Below are 25,366 nucleotides of genomic sequence, written 5' to 3' on the forward strand. Positions count from 1 at the left end.
GATGTTGTGTTTACTACACAGCTTCACAGTTTAATGGCAGCCCATGTGACTATTGTCCTTTGTTTCTCACAGATGCTCCTTACAGTGAGACCCCTCCATCATATGTGTACGATCTGGAGCCCTCAGAGGAGCACACGCCTCGCCACGACTCTCTATCCTTCACCGGATCCCCGTCCTCCTCGCCACGACTCTGCTCCAAGAGCCGAAGCAGCCGAGACACCCAGTCCTCTGGCTCCCTGGAGTCCACGCTGTCGGTAATGTTACTGGGTCAACTCCCACCAACATCTCTGGCACGTTCACGGTGCTGTTGCTGCTGCTGCTGCTGCTGCTGCCGCTGCTGCTGCTGCTGCTGCTGCTGCTGCTGCTCTCTCCTTCCTCTTTCTCTGGCTGTTGTTCCCTGGCTACTGCATTGTCCTTCTCTGTCCTCTCTCCACGCACCATCCAACACTTTTAGCAGCTGTGGCGTCTCATCCTGTGACGAAAAAGTTACTATTACAGTACCTGGCATTGCTTCTTCTACTGTCTGTGTGTTTGTACCAAATCCATCTCAAAACATTCTTCATCAAAACAAACACAGAGATTTGTAGAAGCCTATGAAGTTAATTTGAGCTCATTGCTTTATGTAATTATTTGATATAAATGGCTCCAAAGATACGTCACCTCTGCTCAGAACACCAACATTTCCTATAAACCTCGTTCTTCCTGTTGCAAAGAGGAGCATACTGCTTCTCGTTATTCTTCTCCTGTGTGGTGTTGCTGCATGTGCATAGAAATGACAAACATGCAGACTCTAAAATGTGTATTTACGATGGTTTGCACTGGAAGAACAGCTCCCCCTTCATGAGTTGTTGTATTTAACAAACCACTAGATCTCCTGCAAAAATCTGACAGGAAGCCAGGAAGGTAACATGTCATTTACAGGCTGCCAGTCTCCTTAGCATCTGTATATTAATAAGTAATGCCAGTCCAAGTGTACTGTATGTAGTTCACAAAAATGACTCACTTTTAAAGAGGCTGACTCGTGACTACACGTTTCCTGGGTTCAATCCCCATCCTGATCAGGTAAATCATGCACAGGCCAGAGCAAATAATTAACATTTTCCTGTAAATGTAGTATTACACGTCCTCAAAAGGCGACATCTTTAGGGTTTTCCAGACTTTGGAAAGCTCCTCCAAAGCCATGAAGGACATTATAGAACAGTCTGAGTCATGTTCTGTATGATGTGTTATCATTCATTCATTCATCTTCAACCGCTTGTCCCTGTCTGGGTCGCGGGGGGCTGGAGCCGATCCCAGCTGTCATCGGGCGTGAGGCGGGGTCCACCCTGGACAGGACGCCAGTTTATCACAGGACACATAGAGACGAACAGAGACAGACAACCATTCACACCTACGGGTGATTTAGAGTCATCCATGAACCGAACACCTGCACGTTTTGGACTGTGGGAGGAAACCGGAGAACCCGGAGAAAACCCACGCAGACACGGGGACAACATGCTCCACACAGAAGGGCCCCAGCAGGGATCCGAACCAGGAACCCTCTCGCTGTGAGGCGACAGTGCACCGTGTTGCCTATGATGTGTTAACTGAACCTTATTTGTAAAATCAGGGATAACTACAGAAGAAGTGCCCTTCAGCCAGGCATTCAATCAACTGAAGCAGATGCTTTCCAGCATGAAGCAGGGCACTGCTGACAAACACAGCACATGCTCAGCAAACACACTGTGGGCGAACAGATGTTTTAAAGAGACCCAGCTGCCCTCCCCCTCTGCTCTGTTCCTGTCCTATCTGTGGTATTTTATCCTCTGATGTGTACACTTGGTGATCTTCAAAGTCTAAATCACGACGGAGGGCGGGGGCCTCAGTCAGCATGCAGCTTTTAAAAAAATTCTAGTTACTACAACGGCAGAGCTCGATGCAGCCCCTCTCAATGTTCCAGTGAGCTTCATACTGACACGAGAGCCAGCACCATGATGACTGATGGCTTTGACCTGTTTGGAATAACAACTCCTGGACCAGAAACTCATTTGTCTTCCTTAAGATGCTGGGAGTCTCTGGTGCAGGCCCCCTTGGAATGTAAAACTCCCACAAAGTTTAATCAAATCTGGTGCGTCCCGAACCCCACAACAACACTATCTGCAGCCACGGGGTCGCAGAGGTGTCCGGGTGGTTAATTAAAAATCAAACCAGTGTACCGTCGATGCATCATGTCTTTTGTGTTGCAGAACGTCGTGTGTTCGTGTTTGACAGCGTTCTCTCTCTCCCCCGTGTTTGGATCAGGTGGAGTTGGATCAGGAGAAGGGGCTGGAGATGAGAAAGTGGGTTCTGTCAGGAATCCTGGCCAGTGAGGAGACCTACCTCAGCCACCTGGAGGCCCTGCTGATAGTACGTGTCACTCACAATACACACACACACACACACACACACTAATTTAGAATTTGTCTCAGAATCGGTTGAAACCCAAAGTGTAGACAAGATAAACAGATATGATAGAAATAATCCATTCTTCCTCTTACAAATGAAAACATGAATTCATAAGTAATAAAACACACCCTTGCTCAATTTACTACACTGGTAAGACGTAGCTTAAGTATATTAAGTATTTTAGCTAATGTTGCTGTGTGACTGAGTCAGTTTATGAAATTATAACTTTTAAAGAAGATATAACACATTCTCCCTCTTACAGGTGAAAACATGAATTCATAGATGATAAAAATACAACCACAGATGTTAGCTAACGTTAGCAGTCTTCAGCTAAATGCTGTGTAGGTTAATGACGTACCTGAGTCAGTTCACAGATCCCTCTCTGCTCCTGCTACAGTGTGTTACATTGCATTTTATGTTTAATATTATCCTTTAATTGTCACTTGTGGTTTTTGTGGTCGCTGCTCAGAGTAAAGGCTGGTTTTTGATAATCGAATATTCTTCTTCTTTTAAAAAAGTTAGCGTCCCTTGTGCTGGACTAATGCACTTTAGCTTGTTTCAGCAGATCTCCTAAACTCTAAATATGTCTTTTTACCTTTTGTTGTGTTTGTGGAGAAATCTTCTTTGTACAAACATCATTAAAACCACAATATAACTGTTATTCCATCCCACTGTCACAGTTTGTTTCTGTTTAAGTTCCCTTTTTCATGTGGGACATTCAGTAACTGTGATTATTTACCCAGCCCATGAAGCCTCTGAGGGCCGCAGCCACCACTTCCCAACCCATGCTGACCATCCAGCAGATAGAGACCATCTTCTTCAAAGTGCCAGAGCTTCACGAGATCCACAAGGACTTCTTTGACGCTCTGCTGCCCCGAGTCCAGGACTGGGGCCACCAGCAGTGTGTGGGCGACCTCTTCCAGAAACTGGTATGGGGATTATATATTTTTGTTAGCTTCCGCAACCAAGGAAAACAATGATGGTATCTCCTACCTTTAGTCATGAATAAGTATGTCAACACAAGCGCACCAAGTAGTCCATTGATGTTAGATTAACACAAAAAGAATCAACCATGCCTCAGATAAAGGGCAAATAGCATCCCTTTTATATTATAAACTAAACCAGAATCCATAGTTTTTATGATTGAATCATTTTGAGATTTAGTATTTGAGGAAAACATGTCACTGCAATGTTTCAGAGTCACAATCAACGCGACAAAAACCTGTTTTTCCGCTTCTTTTGGAACCAAGGGGGAAAAAATCACCTTATCTCTACCTTTTGTCATGAATAAGTATGTCAACACAAGTGTACCAGGATGTCCATTGATGTTGGACACAAAAAGAATCAACCATGCCTCAGAGAGAGGGCAAATATCATCGTTTTCTTATATTATATCTTTAAAAATCAGCCATCATTTTTATGATTGAATCATTTTGAGATTTAATATTTGAGGAAAACATGTCACTGCAATGTTTCAGAGTCACAATCAACACAACAAAAACCTGTTATTCTGCTTTTTTTGACCCAATTGAACACAGCAGAAAATTGCCTTTGTCAGTAGAGTTAACAAGGAAACGTGAGAGCAGTGGAATACAAAGGATCTGAAGGTTGCTTTAATTATTTGATTTTAAACAGTTGTCAGTATAATAATGTCGGTATGAGTGCAGTTACCCCACAACGTGAAGCATGGCGATCCATTCAGCTGATTTAAATCCTCCTTTGGATAACGAGAGCCAATAGCATGAAACCTCACTGCATCAAATTGTACGTTGGCATTTGATGAAACGGACCACCATCCATCTAGTCAGTAACTTTCAGAAACTAATTATAGCACTCCTTAAATGTCATGCCTTGATCATTAATGATACTTAAAAGAGAGGGGACTTTCAGGGGGGAAAGGTGGCTGTTAGTAACGCTCAGTGGATCTCGCAGTGCACATGTGAGTAGACTGCCTGGAGTCATCCCCCGGACAGATAAAAGCCCCGCTTCACCACATTACAGGCAGTAAAGGAGAACAAGACGCTCTATAGGAGGTCGCTGAATAAGAGCTACCTCAGTGTTCGCTGTTGGATAAAGAAAAAAGATGAAAAACACACATACATGCATGGATTTATAGAAAGACGTGAGCAAACATTGAATCAGTAACACTGTGAAGCCAACTCACGGCATAGCGCACAGCATAGTGACACTGCAAAGTACCCTGTGGCAATCACAGACTAGTAAAATCTACCCTCTCTGTTAAGCAATGAATGTAATCTGTGCTCTACTTGCGTCCTGTAGGCGAGCCAGCTCGGAGTGTACCGGGCCTTTGTGGATAACTATAAGGTTGCCGTGGAGACAGCGGACAAGTGCTGCCAAGCAAATGCTCAGTTTGCCGAGATATCGGAGGTATGTAATCACGCTACGCACAGCAGGAGTGCGGCAGCCGAGCATTTGATGTTGCACAGCTGCCAGAGGCAAGTGATGACAAGGCAGTTTTCAGCAGTCCTCACAGTTTAAAAGCCACGCAGCTCTTTACTGCGGTGCTGATTGTTTTAACTGCGCTGTGGGGCAGTGATTTAATGAGGGTATTTTCTGCTCACCATTCCCTCTGCTCTTATCTTTCTGCCAGAATCTCAAGGTCAAAAGCACAAAGGACTGCAAAGACCAGTCGGCTAAAAATTCACTGGAAAGTGAGTACTGAGTGAAATGAGTGGCCAGCCTCCGCATTAATCAATATTGCTATAAGTAGTCGAGCTGTGACTAGGCCTGTTGAGCTGACTCTTCCTCCTCCACAGCTCTCCTCTACAAACCCGTGGACAGAGTGACGCGCAGCACGCTCGTTCTGCATGTAAGTCAATCTGCCAAACGCAGATCTGAAGCAGCATCTGGTCTGTGTAAAAAACATGTTTAAGGGAATAAATTTGTACTTTTTTTTTTTCTATTTTAGGACCTCCTGAAGCACACGCCCTCCTGCCACCCGGACTATCCGCTCTTACAGGACGCCCTGCGCATCTCTCAGAACTTCCTGTCGAGTATAAATGAAGAGATCACCCCGCGTCGACAGTCCATGACGGTTAAGAAGGGAGAGGTCAGTGTGCAAAGTTGAGTCATCCACATGACTCCAGGGGGATAAATGAATGTGCTCACGCCCGCTGAAACACAAAAACAAATGAAATATGTTTGACAATATGTTTTTTGGTAGATAAATCAACCAAAGTTAACTTCCCCTTCATACTACAAGCTGCATTTTTGAGACAGGATGACACTGGTTTGGTGTTTTTTGACTGAACGTATCCCTGGTTGTTGTGGTTAATATTCACCGAGGGCTTGAGTAGAGAAGTACAAAGTAAGAGTAGGTACAACTTGTTCCCTTTGCTAAGGACAAATTGGGGGTTCTGAATGGTGTGGTGGCACAGTGACAACATTAGCGCGCCGCATTATTGACCCCCTTGGCCACTCCTGCTTTTACTCTACCTGGTTTTATATTTTGCTCCACTAACTTAAACCCATTTTTGGTGATCTACTAACTCTCAGGCGTGACATTATTTAGTTATACAGCATTAAGGAGGATTGTGCTTGAGCTCTGATTTATTTTTTCACAAATATCCAATATTACATAAGATAATCTTTTGTGAAATGATTGAAAACAAAAATGAACTAGCCTAAGAGTCCACAGCCCTGCTAGCAGCTCTGTGAGGCTGTCGTTAGGTGCAGGGGTGGTGTGAGCTAAATGCTAACGTCAGCAGGCTCAAGTGCTCACAATGACAATGCTAACAGATTTATATTTAGCAGTTATAATCTTTAACAAGTTCACCATCTTAACTGAACACAAAAGCACATACTTTTTAATGTGTACACTCTGCAGCTGCCTTTATAGAGTACATATTGTTGCATGCAGTATGTGCATATTATTGGGACATTTTACGCTGTCATAGAAGGGCCTCTCGGACTTTGACCCTCTGGATCACATGCTTCGCAGAGAAATGTGGGTCAGAATGGCGAGAAGAGCATGCTGGACCAGATGTAGTAGGACATGCTGGTATTTTTGGAATACGGCATTTGACATACTGTGTATTGGGACATGATATATACTTACTAAATAGCATTGGTAGGAAGGGTATTGGATCGCACACAAAGAAACAGCTTGGGCTGATGAAAATGTTATGCCAATCCATCCAATAGTTGTTGAGTTATTTCAGTCTTTACCAAAGTGGTGGACGGACTAACAGACTCACATCGCCATCCACAGAGCCGCGCGGTTAGTTTGGCTTAAGCTAAAGGGAACAGACTCAATCACAATGTCTGCTTCCAGTCACTACCGGCTAGAGAACTCCTGTACGTTATATTCAAAGGCGCTGAGCAAAAGGAGGAACAACAGGATATACTCTCTCTACTCATCTAAAATGCATGTTTGATGCTTCCATATCTCAGTAATAACACTTTCACTAACATTAGGTTGGAGACCTATCTACACACTAATGAAAAGGACACGACTGAGCACTGGCAGTTAGTCTGAGTGGACTCTGTTCAAAGATTTGGTTTATCAAAGACGCTGCGATACAACACAGCAGAGCAGATATGTCAGACCACTGCGTTTAACTGTATATCTGTAAACGTTAAGCTGAAAATGACAACAGAGGTGAACAAGTTTGTAGATTTTAAGTAGCTCCACGATGTAAATCAGTGCTTTGTTGCTGGTGTGACATCACAGTGAATCGGCCTATTGTGCTACATGGTATGGGATAATATGTTACTAAAGTTCCCGACTGACAGAACACTTGATTACACGGTGCAGTATTTCCGAACGCTTTCACTTATTTGCTTTTCTCATTGAAACAGCAACAGTCAGGCTCGTATCCAACTCCGCCATTTCTGTCATATCTTGTCTGTTGACAGTAAAGAGCTCTGGGAACAAGGTGTCTGGAAGCTGCAATAAAACTGGAGTGTGAGTCAGGTTGTTGCTGACTCATCCTAGCCTGTCTGCTTCAGTGTGAAGGAAATGGAGCAGGGAGGAAGCTCGTGACAAAGCGGTGCAAACACTGAAGGCGAGGGGTCTCTGTGTCGCAAACCAGGAAAACCTGTCGATTATTCCTGCGCTCACTCCCATCCTTCCCTGCCGCGTTGTCAACCCTGCTTCCCAGAAAGGACCTGCAGCTCTCCTTATCAAAGTAGCTGTGTAACCAGCCTTCTGCACTGGGTGTGTGCCGACTTTAAACCCCCCACCCCCCACACACACGCGCACACACACACACACACACACACACCACGTATGTCAGGGCTCTGATTCAGTTGACCTGACTGAGAACTTCCTCTGTTTTTCCTTGGAACTGGTTCTGCCCACCGGGGCGGGATATTAAATCAAAGAAAGTTCTTGGGAAGAATCTTCTGTTTATAGTTGAGGAAGTCTGAAGTCCCACAAAAAGATTGACAGATAACAAGCCAGCACATGACAATGAGTTTGAAATACGAGTTGTTGTTGTTGTACGTGATCAGCTCTTGACTAAATTTGCACCCATTGTTGATGCTTTGCGCCGTGGCAGCCTGTAATTACCATGACCATTTAAACCCACGAGTTTGTTTAGCTCCATCTCCTGAACATGCCTCGTCGCTCAACGTCTCATTATAGTGCATACAAAAAAACAGAAGCAGATTCCAACGCCGGGAGGGCGTGAGCACTACGCAGTTTCAGCTCCTGCTTTTCCATTGGAATATTGACTATCCGTGGTCATGTGTGTGTCACACAACAATAAGCGGATGTTTCCCTGTCACCTCTTTTTCAAAACCAGGACAGTGCTCAACATGTTTGAGGCTCTTGCCAACAGGCTAGTGCTTAACTGGAGCGTGCAGAAAACCCACGCTGCAGTGATTTCCTTTTGTTTTTGTCAAACTGTGGATGGTGTGGGCAGAGTCAGCCCAGAGGTCAAGAACCAGAGGGGGGATTTCGATGCACGCCGCTGCAGGAAGAGCTCTTGTCATCACGTCCTCCTCTAACCCCGGGCCGGACAGATCAGCAAGCATTAGAAGTCACAAATATCCATTATTGTGATATTATTGATTGGCTTCACTTGTAGCTTGTTTTGGTCACGTCACAAATGATATATAGTTTGGTTATTTTGTTTACTTCTGCTATGAGGTTGGGTAGTGTTCATCCGACCGCAGTTGCAGCACCGTGGGCTGTGCGTTAATTACAAGCATGTAAAAACATCAGCACAAAATCCTTGTTTGTGAACGCCAAATTAAGGCAATTTTAACCGAGCATCAATGTGAAACCTAAATCGGATACTTCCAGTGATTCTTAGTATTGCAGCTATCTGCATTTGCTGTAAAATAGCGACAGCAGCTTAATTCTCACTCACAGTTTCATCAGTTAAAACTGCTGAAAAGATTACTGGGGGGTGTATTTGAGCCGATGATTTTCTTTCCTGTTGGCAGAACCGTCAGCTGCTGAGGGATCGCTTCATGGTGGAGCTGGTGGAAGGTTCCAGGAAACTCCGTCACGTCTTCCTCTTCACCGACCTGCTGCTCTGCACCAAGCTGAAGAAACAGGCGGCGGGGTGAGTCTGAGTCCGAGTCCTGCCCGAGGTTAGAGATGGCACGCTTGTGACCCGGAAGACCAACTGTTTCAAATCCCCCCCCCGCCCACACAGACGTTAAACTTGTCAATGTAAATTTGCTGTAAACAGTTTCATTATGACCGACCAGTGGTTGCAGTGGGAGTTAAAGGTTATAATTTCTCCATCGGTTTCTTAAGTGTGTTTGCAAACTTTCAGGCTGCTAAAAAAAAAACATTCTGGCGAAATAGCAGTTTCTAGTTATTACTGGATAAGGTGTCATTAAACACGCATCTTGTCCTGACAGAAAAGGGCAACAGTATGACTGTAAGTGGTACATCCCACTGGCTGACCTGACCTTCCAGACCATCGAGGACTGCGAGTCCACCCCTATCCCTCTGGTCCAGGATGAAGAGATCGACGCCATGAAAATCAAAATCTCCCAGATCAAGAACGAGATCCAAAGAGAGAAGGTGAGGATACGACGAACGCACCTACAGAAACAAACCTCATCAACGCAACACACAAGGAGATCATTTAGTTTACCATTTATTAGTTTATTCAATATTTGAAGGAGCTGCACTGTAGAAACACCAGAACGAAAACTGAAATAAAATGAGCAACTTAAAGACATTTGAATAGAACAAATGTAAGACAGCATCACGTTAACCCTGGCACTGCTCTACTAATCTGTAGAGAACCACCAAAGGACCCAAGGTGATGGAGCGACTGAGGAAGAAGTTATCAGAACAAGAGTCTCTGCTGCTTCTCATGTCACCCAACATGGCGTTCAGAGTGGCCAATAGAAATGGCAAGGTGAGTCAGGGGTCTCTAAGAAGGTTAGAAAATAAGGGATATTTAAACTTATCCAAAATTCATGTAAAACATCAGTGTGAATATCTGCAATAAACAGCTTCTTAGTTTGGTTTCTGCTGCCCTCTGCTGTTATTAAGCAGGACATTACAGCATGAGAGTGCAATAAAAGACAATCTATCACCCCTCTATTACATTCAGGGTTTCACGTTTCTCATCTCCTCCGACTACGAACGCGCCGAGTGGAGGGAGATCGTCCGCGAGCAGCAGAAGAAGTGTGAGTTTTCCTGGCACTTTCTATAAGAGAGCCGGTCTGATCACAACAGTTGTTGTAATGCCGTGTAGGTGACTGGTGTTGATTGTGTTGTGCAGGCTATAAAAGCTTCTCTCTGACCTCTCTGGAGCTGCAGATGCTCACCAACTCGTGTGTGAAGCTCCAGACTGTTCACACCATTCCAATGACTATGAATAAGGAAGGTAAGGTTCACAATGCGTTCTGTTTTTAAGGGTTTAATGTACATTTTAGAGGGGAACACCACCTACATTAAGATCCCAATATGTTATTCCCATGGCCTAGGGAAATTAAATTAACACGAGTGATCATGAGCTGCTCTCTAACAAAGCCTGAAACCAGAGAAGTAAGATTCAAACTTAAGTATAAAGTGTGGAGCTGCTCCAAAGACAATGAATGAGAGACGGACTTTGTTTTCTTTCTTTTTTTATATCTAAATGAGCTTTAAACTGTCCCTGTAAACTCAGAACATTCCCCTGGTTCTTCTGTAACATCTTTCACAATTCATTGTCTATGAGCAGCTTACACTTTATACTTGATTACATCACACATTTGACTTTTAGCACTCTAGCGTTGGAAAGGGGAGAGAGTCGTTCATGTTTACTTGTATTTTTGGACAGTCTTAGATCCTAGGAGTAGCACGTTTGAAGTCTGAAAACATACGTAGTTGCCCTTTAATACACCCACAGTTCTGTATTGTGTCTTAATCCGCATGATCTGAACGCTGCCCCCCCCCCACAGACGATGAATCTTCCGGATTGTACGGCTTCCTAAACGTCATCGTCCACTCTGCGTCAGGGCTGAAACACAGCTTAAGTAAGTTGGAGGAAATCATCTCACTGATAACTCTAGAGATTACGTGTGTTGTCATCATCATCATCCTTTGTGTCAGTCCTGACTCATCTGCTGTACAGTCCCCCCCACCCCTCCACCCCCTCTCTCGCTCTCTCTCTGCGGCTGTCAGCTGGGTGGGCAGCTGCTATGGAACAAGTGGGATTAGCCAGGAACACTGTGTACAAGCAGCCTCAAATATGTCTTTGGCCTCTCAAATCACTGCCTGCTCAAACTCCACTTTGTGCTCTCTGTCACAAATGGTAGTCAGGTAATAAACAGAAGTCAGCGGCGTGTTTCAACCAGCGGTGATGCCACTCCTTTTAGCTGTTTCTTCACGTACGGAGACAGTAACGTAAGTGCTGTAACAGCGCCAGAGAGAGAGAGTTGTTATGCAGCTCATCGTCCGGACATGTCTCAGCCAGGAGTTTGATGTGAATCTTTTTAGTTTGATTTTGATTCAACCATTAAAACTGCTTGTGCTTGTGCCCAATAGACCTTTACTGCTCCCTGGAGGTGGATTCCTTCGGCTACTTTGTCAACAAAGCCAAAACACGTGTGTACAGAGACTCTACGGAGCCCAACTGGAACGAGGTGAGAGTGCAGATCAGAGTGGAGAAAGTGAATGAGGGAGATCCTTCAGTGCCCACTGCTGTGTGCCTTTAAGACAGGCAGTAAAGGACTGTTGCCCTGAGAAATGAAAGCATCAGTTAAAAAAAAAAGGTCATGGATGCTCAGTGGATAAAATAAAAGTACACTGTTGTGCATTGGGCTGAAACCCGCAGTAACGTGCCTTTGCTCTGTTTCCGTACAAAGGAGTTTGAGATCGAACTGGAGGGCTCTCAGACTGTGAGGCTGCTCTGCTACGAGAAGTGCTGCAACAAAACCAGGCAGAGCAGAGATGACGGAGAGATCACTGACAGGATTGTGGCCAAAGGACAAATAAAGGTACGGACATATAAGGGCAGACCTGGGCCACATGCCTTAGCAGATAAATGCTTGTGTTTTCGGGGAATATCTGGGTTTGATTATGTTACTTTCACAAATTGACCCTGACCAGTTCTAGGCTTTTGACGTCCAAACCAATATCAATAGCTTAGAGAGGTGGGCTTTTGTAGAGCGTATTTGCACATGTACGAGCACGAGCGTGCACACGTGTACGAGCACAAGGCCTACGACAGTTCTGACTTAATTTATGTGCGCTTGTTCGGACATAGAAATAGAAGGAGGGACCATGCGCGGACATTTCAAACAATGGCAGTGAAAGGTTCACGTTGGTGTGATGCGGAGGTGGAGTGTTTACTGCAGATTTGGTCGATGAAAAGATTCAAAAACAGTCGACAAGACGCACAAAAACTCCGAGGTCTACGGAAAGATCTGGAAACAAAGCCACGCATCGCCATGACGTCATCAATGCGTGTGACGTGTTACGGTGTGATGACGTATGGGCAGCAAGAAGCATTCTCCGAGGCCCAGGTAGTGTGAGTACAAACGGGCCTGGGGCGCGGGGGGAGAGGGAGGGGGGACAAGTACCCTAAAGCACGGGGCACGGTGCGGAAGGACAGTGTGAGTGCGCCCTAAGAGTTTAAAAAATACTGTAAACATATTAATTTTTGTCATTTTTAATATTAATACAGAACACTTTCTGGCAACTTTCTAAACATTCTGGTACGATATACTAAATATACTGTATCCCATACGGCATCAGCAGAAAAAGTAACTCAAAATCTATAGTTACAGATAATAATCCTGGCCTGTGTGGAGTGAACTTTCTCCTTCTATTGACTCCAGTATCTCCACAGTGGCAACTCATTTGCACTGCTGACCACAGGACCTTTATGTTCAGCTAATCCTGCCCAGTGGGGCCCTTAGCTGTTGAAAAAGAAGTGAGTCAATAGGTTGCCAGTGGGCCCTTTTCAGCCTGACCCCTGGTAGGGTGTTGTGACAGAGGGTGGATTAGTCTTAGGGTTAGCCAAATGTAGCCACTGGCACGGCTCCAGAGTATGACAGAGGGAGAGAATCGGAGCGCTCTTTGATCAGCCAGTGAAAGGATTTCCCTGACGGACAGGTGGGTCAAAACACTGGAGTCTCAGTCAGATGCTTGCCTTGTTATTCAGCAGCCAACAGCCTGCAGACAGGACACCTGGCGTTAGAGTCACTTTCATGACCTGTGTTGTCATGTTGGCTTTTCTCCTTGCTATGTCGATGTCTACATCAACGGTTTGGTGACTGTGTTTACCTTTCAAACTGGCTGAGTGGGCTTACTGTCAAAGAAATGACACTAAAATTAGCATTACATTGAATATGTATAATTATAACCCTTTAAGCACACTGCAAAATGAACGTGAAATACACTATATTCATTCATCTTCAACCGCTTGTCCCTGTCGGGGTCGTGGGGTGCTGGAGCCGATCCCAGCTGACATCGGGCGTGAGGCGGGGTCCACCCTGGACAGGACGCCAGTCTATCACAGGACACATAGAGACAAACAGAGACAGACAACCATTCACACCTACGGGTGATTTAGAGTCATCAATGAACCGAACACCTGCATGTCTTTGGACTGTGGGAGGAAACCGGAGAACCCGGAGAAAACCCACGCACACACGGGGACAACATGCAAACTCCACACAGAAGGGCCCCAGCCGGGATTCAAACCGGGAACCCTCTCGCTGTGAGGTGACAGTGCTAACCACCACTGTGTCGCCCATATAATAAAATGAAATAATACATGAAATACATATATAGAAAAGAAAACATCACCCTTTATCAAATTATACCAAATCCTTGAGAATTAGATTATTTTATATAACCGTGGCGGCACCGTAAGGAAATAATTCATCCTCAAAATGGTTTGAATTCTTGAAGAAAAATTCCTGTATGCCTCTACGGTTAACGAAGAATCCAAAAACAGAGAATTAATTGAAATTATATATTAATTTTTATTTAAATTCTTCGTTCTTTGTTCGTTCCCAAACGGTTGAACAAGCTCCCCGCTGACATCCGCACAGAATAAAGTCTACACATCTTCCACTGTACGCTAAGAACTCATCCAGGGTTCGTACGGGTGCTTAAAATCCCTGAAAATGCTTAAATGTTGTGTTTTCAAGGTTTGATAAAGTGCTTGAATTTTTGGATAGAGAACTTGAAAAGGCTAGAAAATTGTATCTGGATTTCTTTCACAGCAAAACACTTTAGACCTTTTCAAAGATGTAAACATAAACATTTCAAAACGGTCCTAGTTTATTTCCTGTTGCAGTGAATGTGAATGACATGAGCTGACAGGAAGTTACCGAGGACCAGGGCTGTTGCCTAGCAATGGAATGCCGTTGAAAATGTCTACAGAACAGAAATCTAATTACTTATCCTCCTGGTATTACGAAACACAACTGAAGTTGTTTTATAGCATAATTCCATCTAAATGTGATAAAAAAGGGAAATAATAATAATAATGAGTCCTGACCCCAAGTGAAGGAGTTCAAGTACCTCAGGATCATGTTCACGAGTGAGGGGACGATGGAGCGTGAGTTTGGCCGGAGAATCGGAGCAGCGGGGGCGGAGCTGCAGTCGCTCTACCGCACCGTTGTGACGAAAAGAGAGCTGAGGAAGGCAAAGCTCTGGATCTACCCTCAGTCCTGGTTCCTACCCTCACCTGTGGTCCTGAAAGCTGGGTCAGGACCCAAAGAACGAGGTCACGGGTACAAGCGTCTGAAATGTGTTTCCTCAGGAGGGGGTCTGGAGTCTCCCTTAGAGAGAGGGGGAGAAGTTCAGCATCCGTGAGGAACTCGGAGTAGAGCCGCTGCTCCTTTGTGTTGAAAGGAGCCAGTTGAGGTGGTTCAGGATCATCTGGTCTGGATGAACCCTGGGCGCCTCCCTAGGGAGGTGTTCCAGGCACGTCCAGCTGGGAGGAGGCCTCGGGGAAGACCCAGGACCAGGTGGAGAGATTAGATCTCCACACTGGCCTGGGAACGCCTCAGGATCCCCCAGTTAGAGCTGGTTAATGTGGCCCGGGAAAGGGAAGTTTGGGGTCCCCTGCTGGAGCTGCTGCCCCTGAGACCTGATCCAGGATAAAGATGAGATGATGAGATAACATTTTAATGTGTGTATTTGTACAAATTTGTAATTTACCACAGCTGTAAGGTGCTGGAAAAGCTTTAAAATGGACATTGAAAGTGCTTGAAAAGTGGAAAAGGTGCACGAACCCTGACATCTCTTCCAACTGCACCTGCTAGAAAGATGCTAGTATATACTGTAGATAGACATTGCATTCACTTTCTGCATTTGTATGTAGCACTCTGTAGTTCGGCTTACTTTGATGCTAATGCACTAACGTGATTCTTGCTGTTCTGGTTCGTACCCTCATGATTGAATGCACTTATTGGAAGTCGCTCTGGTAAAAGAGTGTCAGCTAAATGTAATGTAATGTAAGAAGGGCCTCTGGAAAAAGGTGACGGATCATGTCAGGGTTACGACACGAACCTGCTTTCTAAATACTGTTTGAGATACGGCCGGGATGAGCCTGGTGTTGCACTAATCACTAATTGGCCCCTGAGAGGATCCTGTTTAAGCTACCTGAGATGTTTTCGCAGGCAGCGCCTCCCCGCAGCGGCAGGCGTGAGCACGTGGGTAATGAGGGTAGGAGGGGATTCTCAGGAGTTAATCCCCAAAATCCATCTGAGCAGTAGAACAACACACAGGCAAGCGTGGTCAGCAGGCGGCTTGGCTTTGTTCCTTCTCTCCCGCTGGAACGAAAGAATCCGGAGTATAAAGAAGACGTCACGACGTGAAGATGACAGAAAGTTTTGTATCAAACAACATCATCGAGACTCTTCAAGGCGATGTGATCATTGTGTGGGTGTTCAGAGAAGAAGGACCTGCTGCTCATGTCAGGGCCGGGGTTTAGAAATTAAACAGAGTCGCTGTCTTTGTTTATTCGCCGTCAGTCAGTGAAAGTAACATTTTACAGTTGAGGAAAGGCTCATGCCAGAAAGAATGAGTGAGAGTAATCCTAATGAGGAGGAGAGCGTGGATCAGGCCAGTAGCGGCCTAGAGGAAGAGGGAGACGCAGCTACGAGGAAACCCCCCAGCACAGGGGTCCGTCTGTGGGACCGAGTCCGCAGCAGTCTGATCAAACCCAAGGTAAAGACATGGACAGTGAGCTGTGGACGATCCCGCGACAGGAACCTGTATTTAAGGACACACTTGTTTTAGCTTCCTCTCCTTTTCTGGTGATATTTAAACCCTATTCGAGTCGTACACTGTGTTGTGTTTTCATGTGGATTCATCCCGTTTGAGTTTTAGAAGCCAGCATTGTACAGCCTTCATGAAAAGTCTTACGTAAGAATAATTGTTTTTCACTGAACAAAGGATTATCTGAATGAGACCTGGTGGTTTCTTGGGGGAAAGACCATCTGCCATCTTGGACAGGCACAGTGCTTAGCAGCCGGACATGATGTTAACACCTGACTCATGCCTGATCAGTGTAAATACAGGCTGGCACTGGCCGGTATTAGTCCAAAGACTGAAATAGATCAGTGACACTCCCTGACCATCTGGACTTTATGTTTATGTGAGGCAGTGACGTCATTCAGCAGGTGATAATATATATAACATAATAGGAATCATATCATCTGGCACAATATTCCTCGGGTTTTAATTCGTAAGAGGATCTGAATCTGAAATAATTATCAATAAGTGAAACTTGATTTGTTTTTGTTTTGTTTGTGTTTTTCCAGCTGGATCCTCAGACTTTGCAAAACAAAGACTGGCAGAGGACAGTCATCGCCATGAACGGGGTACGTGTTTTCATGAACGCTGTAAAAAGATTCATAATGACTCTGAGGTCGGCTTCAGGTTCACAGCGTCCAATGTGGAGGTTAAGGGGAAAGATGACATTTAGCATCTGATTGATCCCCATTTTGCACCACTTATCTGTTAAAAAGTCTCATCTCATCTCATTTTCCACCGCTTATCCGGGGTCGGGTCGGGTTCAAAAGTATTCGATATAATATGAAAAAGCTCACGGCTGCTTAAAACCCACTTTCAGATTTGAGAAACGTTTATTGTACGTGCACCTGCTCTGCTTTTTCTCTATCCAGACGGGAATAACAAGTAGACCCCAGAGACTTCAAAAACAGGGCAACGTGCTTTATCAGCATTGCTTCCAGGCCACGTTAGTCCAGGTCGAGCTTCAAACCCACTTATACTGATTAACAACTACTACTTGTTCATGTAGTCCGGGTTCAACACGTCTAATTGTTGATCTAAACCTGGTATCATGCCGTCTGAATGGGCCTCTTAATGTCATCATTTCTGCTACTGTACTGTATATTAAAATCATGAATAAGTCATAGAGTGTGGTCTTTACCTACTCTGTAAAGTGTCCTGAGATCACTTTTGTCATGATTTGGCACTGTAAATAAAATTGAATTGAATTGAATATATAGATGCATTACAGCGAGACTGTAACATTTGAACTTTTGCAACAAAGAATAAGACAAAATATACATTTTTCTTCTCACAAATGAAACGTTTAAGTCAGTTGAACACACTCAGGCGTTTGGGCATTACAGCCTTAATTGGTCTGTAATGACCTGTCGCTAATGTTAGCATACTTTGGATAGCTATTGCTGTGAAACTGGCCTAACTGAGTTAAAGTCTGAGTGTTTTAGCTTTACGCTGGTAATGTCACTTGTAGCCACAATGTTTGCTGTCCAGTAAAACGTACACATGCTATCTTAGCTGACGCGGTTGTCCAAAGTGAGTTTGTGTCTGTACTCGTTTCAGGTTGAGGTGAAGCTTTCGATGAAGTTCACCAGCAGAGAGTTCAGTCTGAAGCGAATGCCTTCGCGGAAACAGTCGGGCGTCTTTGGAGTGAAGATCAACGTAGTAACGAAGTGAGTTAGTGATGTGTTTTGTGTGTGTGTGTCGTGCCCTTATTCTCACTTTTTACATGTTATGCAACTCAATAAGTCAACACACAGTATGTGTCTTACAATATATTACTAATAATCACTCATGTGGGGACAAAAGGACAGGCTGCACTTATTTTAACCAAAGATGGACGGATGGATCATAAAAATGACCACCTGAACAAACATCAGCGTGACAGAAACAACCTCAAATGACAGAAACTATCTTTAGGAAACTTATATTTGAGTTCTTTGAGTTTCTAGTTTGGCCCATGTCACATCTACTAACATGGAGGGGCAGACTTATGACCTACGTATACTGCAGTCAGGGACCAGATGTCCGTCTTTATATACACTATGATTTCAACCATGCTCTTGTGTGTTTACAGCATTCATATGAGTTTTTTCCGGTGATGAGTAGTCCCCTTTAAAACTTGTCCCTGTGTGTCGTCACCAGGCGAGAACGCTCCAAGGTTCCCCTCATCGTGAGACAATGTGTGGAGGAGATCGAACGGCGAGGGATGGACGAGGTGGGAATCTACAGGGTGTCCGGAGTCGCAACTGACATCCAGGCACTGAAGGCTGCCTTTGATTCAAGTGAGTTTAGTTTGATTTCTTGTCAAAATTGGAAAGAAAAGACACTTCACACGTAGACAAACCTAAAGACTGCACAAGTGTTTTTCAAAGCTCGACGTGCAGCTCGTGTTCTTCAGTGTTCAGTGACCTCCTCTTCTCCTCTGGCCCGCAGACAACAGAGACGTGTCGGTCATGATGAGGGAGATGGACGTAAACGCCATCGCTGGAACACTGAAGCTGTATTTCCGCGAGCTGCCGGAGCCTCTTTTCACTGATGAGTTGTACCCAAACTTTGCTGGAGGCATCGGTCAGTCACCGCTTCTTTATTTTGGCATCATTTTCTGGTGGTCGGGAGGACGTGAATGCATCATTCGTCATGACACCGACACATTCATGTGTGCTCTTGCCTTGCAGCTCTCTCTGACAGTGTGGCCAAGGAGAGCTGCATGCTCAACCTGCTGCTGTCTCTACCTGAGCCCAATCTGGTGACCTTCCTCTTCTTGCTCGACCACCTGAAAAGGTAAAAGACCTCACAACTCAATCATTATCTGAGCTGTCGTGTATCTGCGTGTCAGCTGTACGTCAGCGTATTTGTCACCCACCTGCGAAAAGTGACTTCATTTTGTCATCATTTGAGTGTGATGAGAGGTGAGACGAATCTGTGCCAAGTGCTGGGACGTAGAAAAAAGAAGGAGGGACCATGCGCGGACATTTAAAACAATGGCGGTGAAAGGTTCACGTTGGTGTGATGCGGAGGTGGAGTGTTTACTGCAGATTTGGTCGATGAAAAGATTCAAAAACAGTCGACAAGACGCACAAAAACTCTGAGGTCTACGGAAAGATCTGGAAACAAAGCCACGCATCGCCATGACGTCATCAATGCGTGTGACGTGTTACGGCGTGATGACGTATAGGCAGCAAGAAGCATTAGCGCGATGCCCAGGTAGTGTGAGTACAAACGGGCCTGGGCCCCGGGGGGAGAGGGAGGGGGGACCATAAAGCACGGTGCACAGTACAGATGGACAGTGTGAGTACGCCCTCTCGTAAGACTTTCACAGATCTTAGTTTACCATCTAGACACGACAGGCCAGGCCATTATAGTAGTGTAGTGTTGGCTAACGTTAACACTGTTTAGATGCATCACTGAGTCTAATCACTATTCTCTGCTATGTTCTTAACAGGGTGACTGAAAACGAGAGCATCAACAAGATGTCTTTGCACAATCTGGCCACGGTGTTTGGCCCCACTTTGCTGCGGCCCTCTGAAAAAGACAGCAAAATCTCAAACAGCTCACAGCCGATCTCCATGAACGACAGCTGGTCTCTAGAAGTCATGGCTCAGGTAAAACTCGTGCCAGGGTATCGGTTAGCGAGAGAGTGGCATCTGGACTGTGGGTCTGATCTGCTTCTCTGTGTCCGTAGGTGCAAGTCCTCCTCTACTTCCTTCAGCTGGAGAGAATTCCCACGCCCGACAGCAAACGTCAAAGCCTTCTCTTCTCCACCGAAGTATAACCGGAGCACCGCACGCTTGTCTGTAAATGTTCAGAGGCAGAACGCGTGGTGGACGCTGCTGAGCGGCTACGGCTGGCCGGTTCACTCTGACGATGCTTAAGTCAGCCACTAGGTGGAACCGTCAACACGCTGTAAACTGGAAACAGCCACCGTGACCAAAGCCACGTCTCCTGGAGATGTGATGAGCGTGTGTGTGTTCGGTTTACCTACAAGCTCGCCTGCTGTGTTAAAGACAACCCTGTATGATGTACGGACAAAATATATCATTCCTTTTTTTTAATTTAATTTAAATTTCAAGACGTGTCCTTTACTGTACTTCCACTGCCCCCGTTCTGTCACCGTGCACTGTGCTCCGTGTTGCCAGAGGGGAGTTTTTCTGCTGTCGCTGGATTTTGTAAGATTTTATTTTTACGGTGATGGATGAACGCACGTATATTTTCCGCGGATATACACGTTTCTTTTTTCCCCCCGACGGGAAATGTTTGACTTGGTTGAAAGCTCTCCCGTGCCAATGTTTCCGCGCTGATCATCAGTAGAACATTTCAGTCCCCCTTACGTTTACACACTCTTAATTTTGTACAGAAGACTGAAAACTGTAGTCGACACACAGCAACATGCAGGCATGTTGACGCAACAATTTGAAGCGCGCTGTATCTGTGCTATACAGTTTGTGTAGCGTCCTTAGTCGGTTCACAGGTTCTTCTGGTGGCGTCCGGGCCGACCTTTATGTAGATGTGAGTGCTCTTTTGGAGGAGGTACGGCGAAGCGAAAGGCAAATCATTCCAGGTTCAAACCAAGGCCCAATTGTTCCACCCGTGAAACGTATACTCTACGTGTGTGTCATTTTAATTTCACTGTTTTCTTTTCTTCCAAAAATGTGTTTTGTGTTCATGTTGTTTTTATTTCTTATTTGATTTATTCCTTTAAAGTTGATGTACATGTGTCGCCTCCTGCATTCCTGCTCTGTAGTCTACATTTATAGGACAAAACCACACTGCTGTAGAAACGAGAGCACCTGGAGATGATCCCAAACACAGCGACGCACTCATACTCAAGTCTCCCGGCTTATTAACGGGCGCATCATCCACACGCATAGTAACACTTAGAGAAAATCCACCGTGTTCTTGCATTAATCTTTTTGATTTCCAGATCACTACAAGCGTTCAAACACTTGTTAGCACAAACTATAACCCCGAAGACTTGTGATTGATGTAAAATAAGCAATAACACGTAGGGATGCGTAGGCTGAGACTAGTGTGTCTTGTATGTATGATTCATGTAAATAAAAACTTGGTAACGTTATTGTTGCAGTGTGTCCTTTCATAGCATGAGCTCAGAGAGCCGCAAGGATTGGTGCTTTCATCGATGAGGCATCAACCGTCAACCATCTTGATAATTGGTTTGAGTCATTTCTAATGTTTTTCATGTGAATATTTCCTGGTGTCTTTACTCCTCTATGACAGCAAACTGGAAATATGTGAGTTGAGGTCAAAACAAGACATCATATTGGGCTTTGGGAAACACTGATCAGCGTTTTTCACCTTCTTCTATTCAATTCAGTTTAATTTACAGTGCCAAATCATAATCAAAAGTTATCTCAGGACACTTTACAGAGTAGGTAAAGACCACACTCTATGACTTATTTATGATTTACATAGACCCAACAATTCCCCCGTAGAGTACGGTGGCGTTGAAAACCTTCACTATAACAGACAGGAACGTCAGACAGACCCAGCTCTGTGGAGGACGCACATCTGTCTGCACCGGAGAGAGAGACAGAGACAGAGACACTTCCAGTAACTATAATAATATTTATAATAATGTGAATATGACTTATTAATACAGCAGAATAGTAGAAACAAGCACAGCTAAGGTGACAGAATATAAGAGTAGCAGGAAGCGTCATGCAGGAGCACGGCAGCAGGCACCACCACCATCAGCAGAGACCATGTTGTAGACCAGGGGTGTCAAACTCCAATTCACAGTGGGCCCAATTTAAAAACTCGAACAAAGTTAAGGGCCAAAAAAAAAAAGAGGCGGCAAATGTGCATGTGTTTCCTTCTCTCCAGGTGTGTAACGTTGAGCCTTTCCAGTGCAGCTCCTTGTTCTTGTCGTGGTGTTTGTGTGTGTGTGTGGGTCTGTGTGTGTGTGTGTGTGTGTGTGTCGTGGTGTTTCTTCTGTTTGATTCTTTGGTCACAGCCACGGTGACAAACAGCTCTTTACCTTCACACACAGATCATCTGCTGAAAGCTCCTGTCCTCCATCTTTCTTTAGGGCGTTTTTGGGGAGGGGTGGATTCAGTGTGTCTGCAGAGACTGGTAGCATGGATGCTCATGTGTGTGAACAGAGAAGTAGACGTGTATGTGCTTCATACTCGCGGGCCAGCTCTCACAGAACCTTGATGTGATCTTGCGGGCCAAATATGATTACACCACGGGCCAGATTTGGCCCACAGGCCTGAGTTTGACACCCCTGTTGTAGACCAACAACTAATCGATTCATGGAGAAATGATTTATCATTAGTTGCAGCTGTCGTATGAGTTAAAACATATCCAGACTAAAAATCTGTGACACAAATCTGTTGTTTTAGGACCGGGCTCAGCAGTGTTTCAGTCCTTTCAGTCTAACTCGTCCTGTTCTGTACATGCTGAGTCTGCTCCTGGTCCCTGCGCTGCCCGCAGCAGCACCTGTGCACCCGTCCTTCTACCTCGTCCAGTGCGTCTTCAACGGAGATGCAGATCATTCAGTGTGAACTGGAGCAGACAGTGCTGAGCGTGTACTGTTAAAGAGCTAAACACACATTGACTGTGTCAGGGTGCGTTCATCTGGTCCTACATTTCCAATAATGTTCTGGCAAATTAAAACGTAAGTACACTTTTTAGTTTCTGAGGCCACCAAAAAGTTAGTGAAGTGTTCACAAAGATGGGATTCATGCTGCTGTTACCACATGTCCACAAAACGTAATACACGTATAGAAGTGTAGAATAGAATAGAATAGAATAGACTTTATTGATCCCACAGCGGGGAAATTCACGTGAGCAGTAGCTTACAACACAGACACAGACAACACAGACCCTTAGTTTACATAAGGTAAACAAAGATAATTAAAAATAAAATAGAAGATAAAAATAAAAAATAAGAATAGAAAATATACTATATACAATATACAACAATTTACACTATGTGTCATAAATATGAAGTGGAAAAACTACAGTGGATGGAAATACTAAGTACAGATGTTACAAAAGTGACTTGTGATGATGTGGAAGTGAATTGCACAAAATAAACATAACAATCATTACAGATTATTATTGTGCAGTCTGACTGCGGTCGGGATGAACGACCTGCGGAAGCGTTCTCTTTTGCATCTCGGATGCAGCAGTCTGTGGCTGAAGGAGCTGCTTAAGGCTCCCACAGTGTCATGGAGGGGGTGAGAGGTGTTGTCCATGATCGATGTTAGTTTGGATAACATCCTCCTCTCACCCACCTCCTCAATGGAATCCAGGGAACAGTCTAGGACTGAGCCAGCTCTTCTGATCAGTCTGTTTAGTCTCTTCCTGTCCCTCTCTGAGCTTCCACAGCCCCAGCAGACCACCGCATAAAAGATAGCAGACGCTACCAAAGAGTCATAGAAGGTCCTCAGAAGTGCCCTGCACACTCCAAAAGACCTCAGAGATATATTTGAGATTATGTGACAGAAGTATGTAAACTGTTGAAGGCAGGGGTGCAGATCTGAGGTCAGGATTGGGGGGGGGGGGGCAGTATGAACTCATACCATGCCCCCATAAATCCCATCTTCATAGAGGCTCAACAGATCATTCAAAAAGTTCTGCACATGGTTTCATTTACTGTGCTTCCCTTTCTTGTTTAGTGTCCCTAACATCCAACAGTGCATCCCTGTTTACTTCACTGTCATAATGTCAAGGGTCTGGGGCGTGTGATGTGTACTCACCCCCTATTCTTCTCCCCCTCTTCCCTTTCTTCCAGAGTATGGGACTACTTTATGCATGATACAAATGTTGTTTCTTTCAGCACAAGATACAAAATGACATATACATAATTTTTGCTCCCTTTTGTCTTCTGCATTCTCCTGTTGTCTCCTGCTCTTCTCTCACACTCACACCCCAGAACCAGTCCCACAGACCCGGCCCCAAACCCCGTCTCTGCAGTAATTATTAATAAAAGCTGCTTTAAAGTCCTCCTTCCTGCCTCCATTTGATAACACTCATGGGTCGACTACATGGGTTCAATCAGACCTTAAGTCTTTTACTCTTATATGTCAATAAGGGGCTATAAGCCTGTGAATGTTCTCATGTGTCCAGGTCGTCGTTATCCTCAAAGCAATTTCAGTCAAAAGCAACTGGACTTGGTTATTTGTCAGGAAGACGTTTCACCTCTCATCCAAGAGGCTTCATCAGTTCATGTACACATCTGACCAGGACCAGGACCAGAACCAGGACCAGGACCAGGACCAGGACCAGGCTGGGACTGGACCAGGACCAGGACCAGGACCAGGACCAGGACCAGGACCAGGCTGGGACTGGACCAAGGGTCTTTACCTGCTCTGTAAAGTGTCCTGAGATAACTCTTGTTATGATTTGGCGCTGTGAATAAAGCTGAATTGAAATGAACAAGACACAATCACCTGATTGTTCCCAATGTTTACATCTGTTGTGCTATTTATGAAAATCAGCAAATGCATATATAGATTATTATGTGAACAAACAATTAAAACAACTTGTTTTGTTTGTCTTGATGTAAATAATCAACTCAGTCATTGTCATGGTGATATCTGAAGGTTATTTTCTCCTCTTTTAGTGAGAGAAAAATAATGAAAAGGTGAATTTAAAGGGAATACTTGGGTCTTTAAGTAACATTAAGTCTTTTACTGTTTTACAAGATGCATAATAATTAGATTATTATGGACAAACAATGATATATGAAGGTTATTTTCTCCTTTAAGTGAGAGAAAAATAATGAAAAGGTGAATTTAAAGGGAATATTTGGGTCTTTAAGTAACATTAAGTCTTTTACTGTTTTACAAGATGCATAATAATTAGATTATTATGGACAAACAATGATATATGAAGGTTATTTTTCCCTATTAGTGAGAGAAAAATAATGAAAAGGTGAATTTAAAGGGAATATTTGGGTCTTTAAGTAACATTAAGTCTTTTACTGTTTTACAAGATGCATAATAATTAGATTATTATGGACAAACAATGATATATGAAGGTTATTTTTCCCTTTAAGTGAGAGAAAAATAATGAAAAGGTGAATTTAAAGGGAATATTTGGGTCTTTAAGTAACATTAAGTCTTTTACTGTTTTACGTCAACAAGCTTCAACAAGACACAATCACCTGGCTGTTCCCAATGTTTACATCTGTTGTGTTGTGTTTGTGTGAAAATCAGAGTCAGAAAAGCTTTAATGTCCCGCAGACGGGGAAATGCTTTTGTCACAGCAGCAACAGAA

The 25,366-nt window shown here is 44.5% G+C and overlaps 1 protein-coding gene across 1 annotated transcript in view; it reads left to right on the top strand.

The window, feature by feature from the left end:
• Window positions 1-21,109, top strand: part of LOC310945651 (breakpoint cluster region protein-like) — a 39,610-nt gene extending 18,501 nt beyond the window's left edge. Inside the window, exons 2-23 of the mRNA XM_083911807.1 lie at window positions 73-254; window positions 2,281-2,385; window positions 3,168-3,353; window positions 4,705-4,812; window positions 5,036-5,096; window positions 5,202-5,254; window positions 5,354-5,494; window positions 8,839-8,960; window positions 9,265-9,430; window positions 9,654-9,773; window positions 9,972-10,047; window positions 10,143-10,247; window positions 10,804-10,878; window positions 11,390-11,487; window positions 11,710-11,841; window positions 16,630-16,689; window positions 17,681-17,790; window positions 18,263-18,402; window positions 18,554-18,688; window positions 18,796-18,901; window positions 19,563-19,722; window positions 19,803-21,109. Coding sequence (XP_083767933.1) covers window positions 73-254; window positions 2,281-2,385; window positions 3,168-3,353; window positions 4,705-4,812; window positions 5,036-5,096; window positions 5,202-5,254; window positions 5,354-5,494; window positions 8,839-8,960; window positions 9,265-9,430; window positions 9,654-9,773; window positions 9,972-10,047; window positions 10,143-10,247; window positions 10,804-10,878; window positions 11,390-11,487; window positions 11,710-11,841; window positions 16,630-16,689; window positions 17,681-17,790; window positions 18,263-18,402; window positions 18,554-18,688; window positions 18,796-18,901; window positions 19,563-19,722; window positions 19,803-19,892 — 2,531 coding nt within the window. The 3' untranslated portion in view covers window positions 19,893-21,109. The remainder of the gene's footprint in view (window positions 1-72; window positions 255-2,280; window positions 2,386-3,167; window positions 3,354-4,704; window positions 4,813-5,035; window positions 5,097-5,201; window positions 5,255-5,353; window positions 5,495-8,838; window positions 8,961-9,264; window positions 9,431-9,653; window positions 9,774-9,971; window positions 10,048-10,142; window positions 10,248-10,803; window positions 10,879-11,389; window positions 11,488-11,709; window positions 11,842-16,629; window positions 16,690-17,680; window positions 17,791-18,262; window positions 18,403-18,553; window positions 18,689-18,795; window positions 18,902-19,562; window positions 19,723-19,802) is intronic.
• Window positions 21,110-25,366: the final 4,257 nt, after the last annotated feature.

Source organism: Echiichthys vipera (genome assembly GCF_963691815.1).
Source record: "Echiichthys vipera genome assembly, chromosome: 4".
NCBI classification, from domain to species: domain Eukaryota; kingdom Metazoa; phylum Chordata; class Actinopteri; order Perciformes; family Trachinidae; genus Echiichthys; species Echiichthys vipera.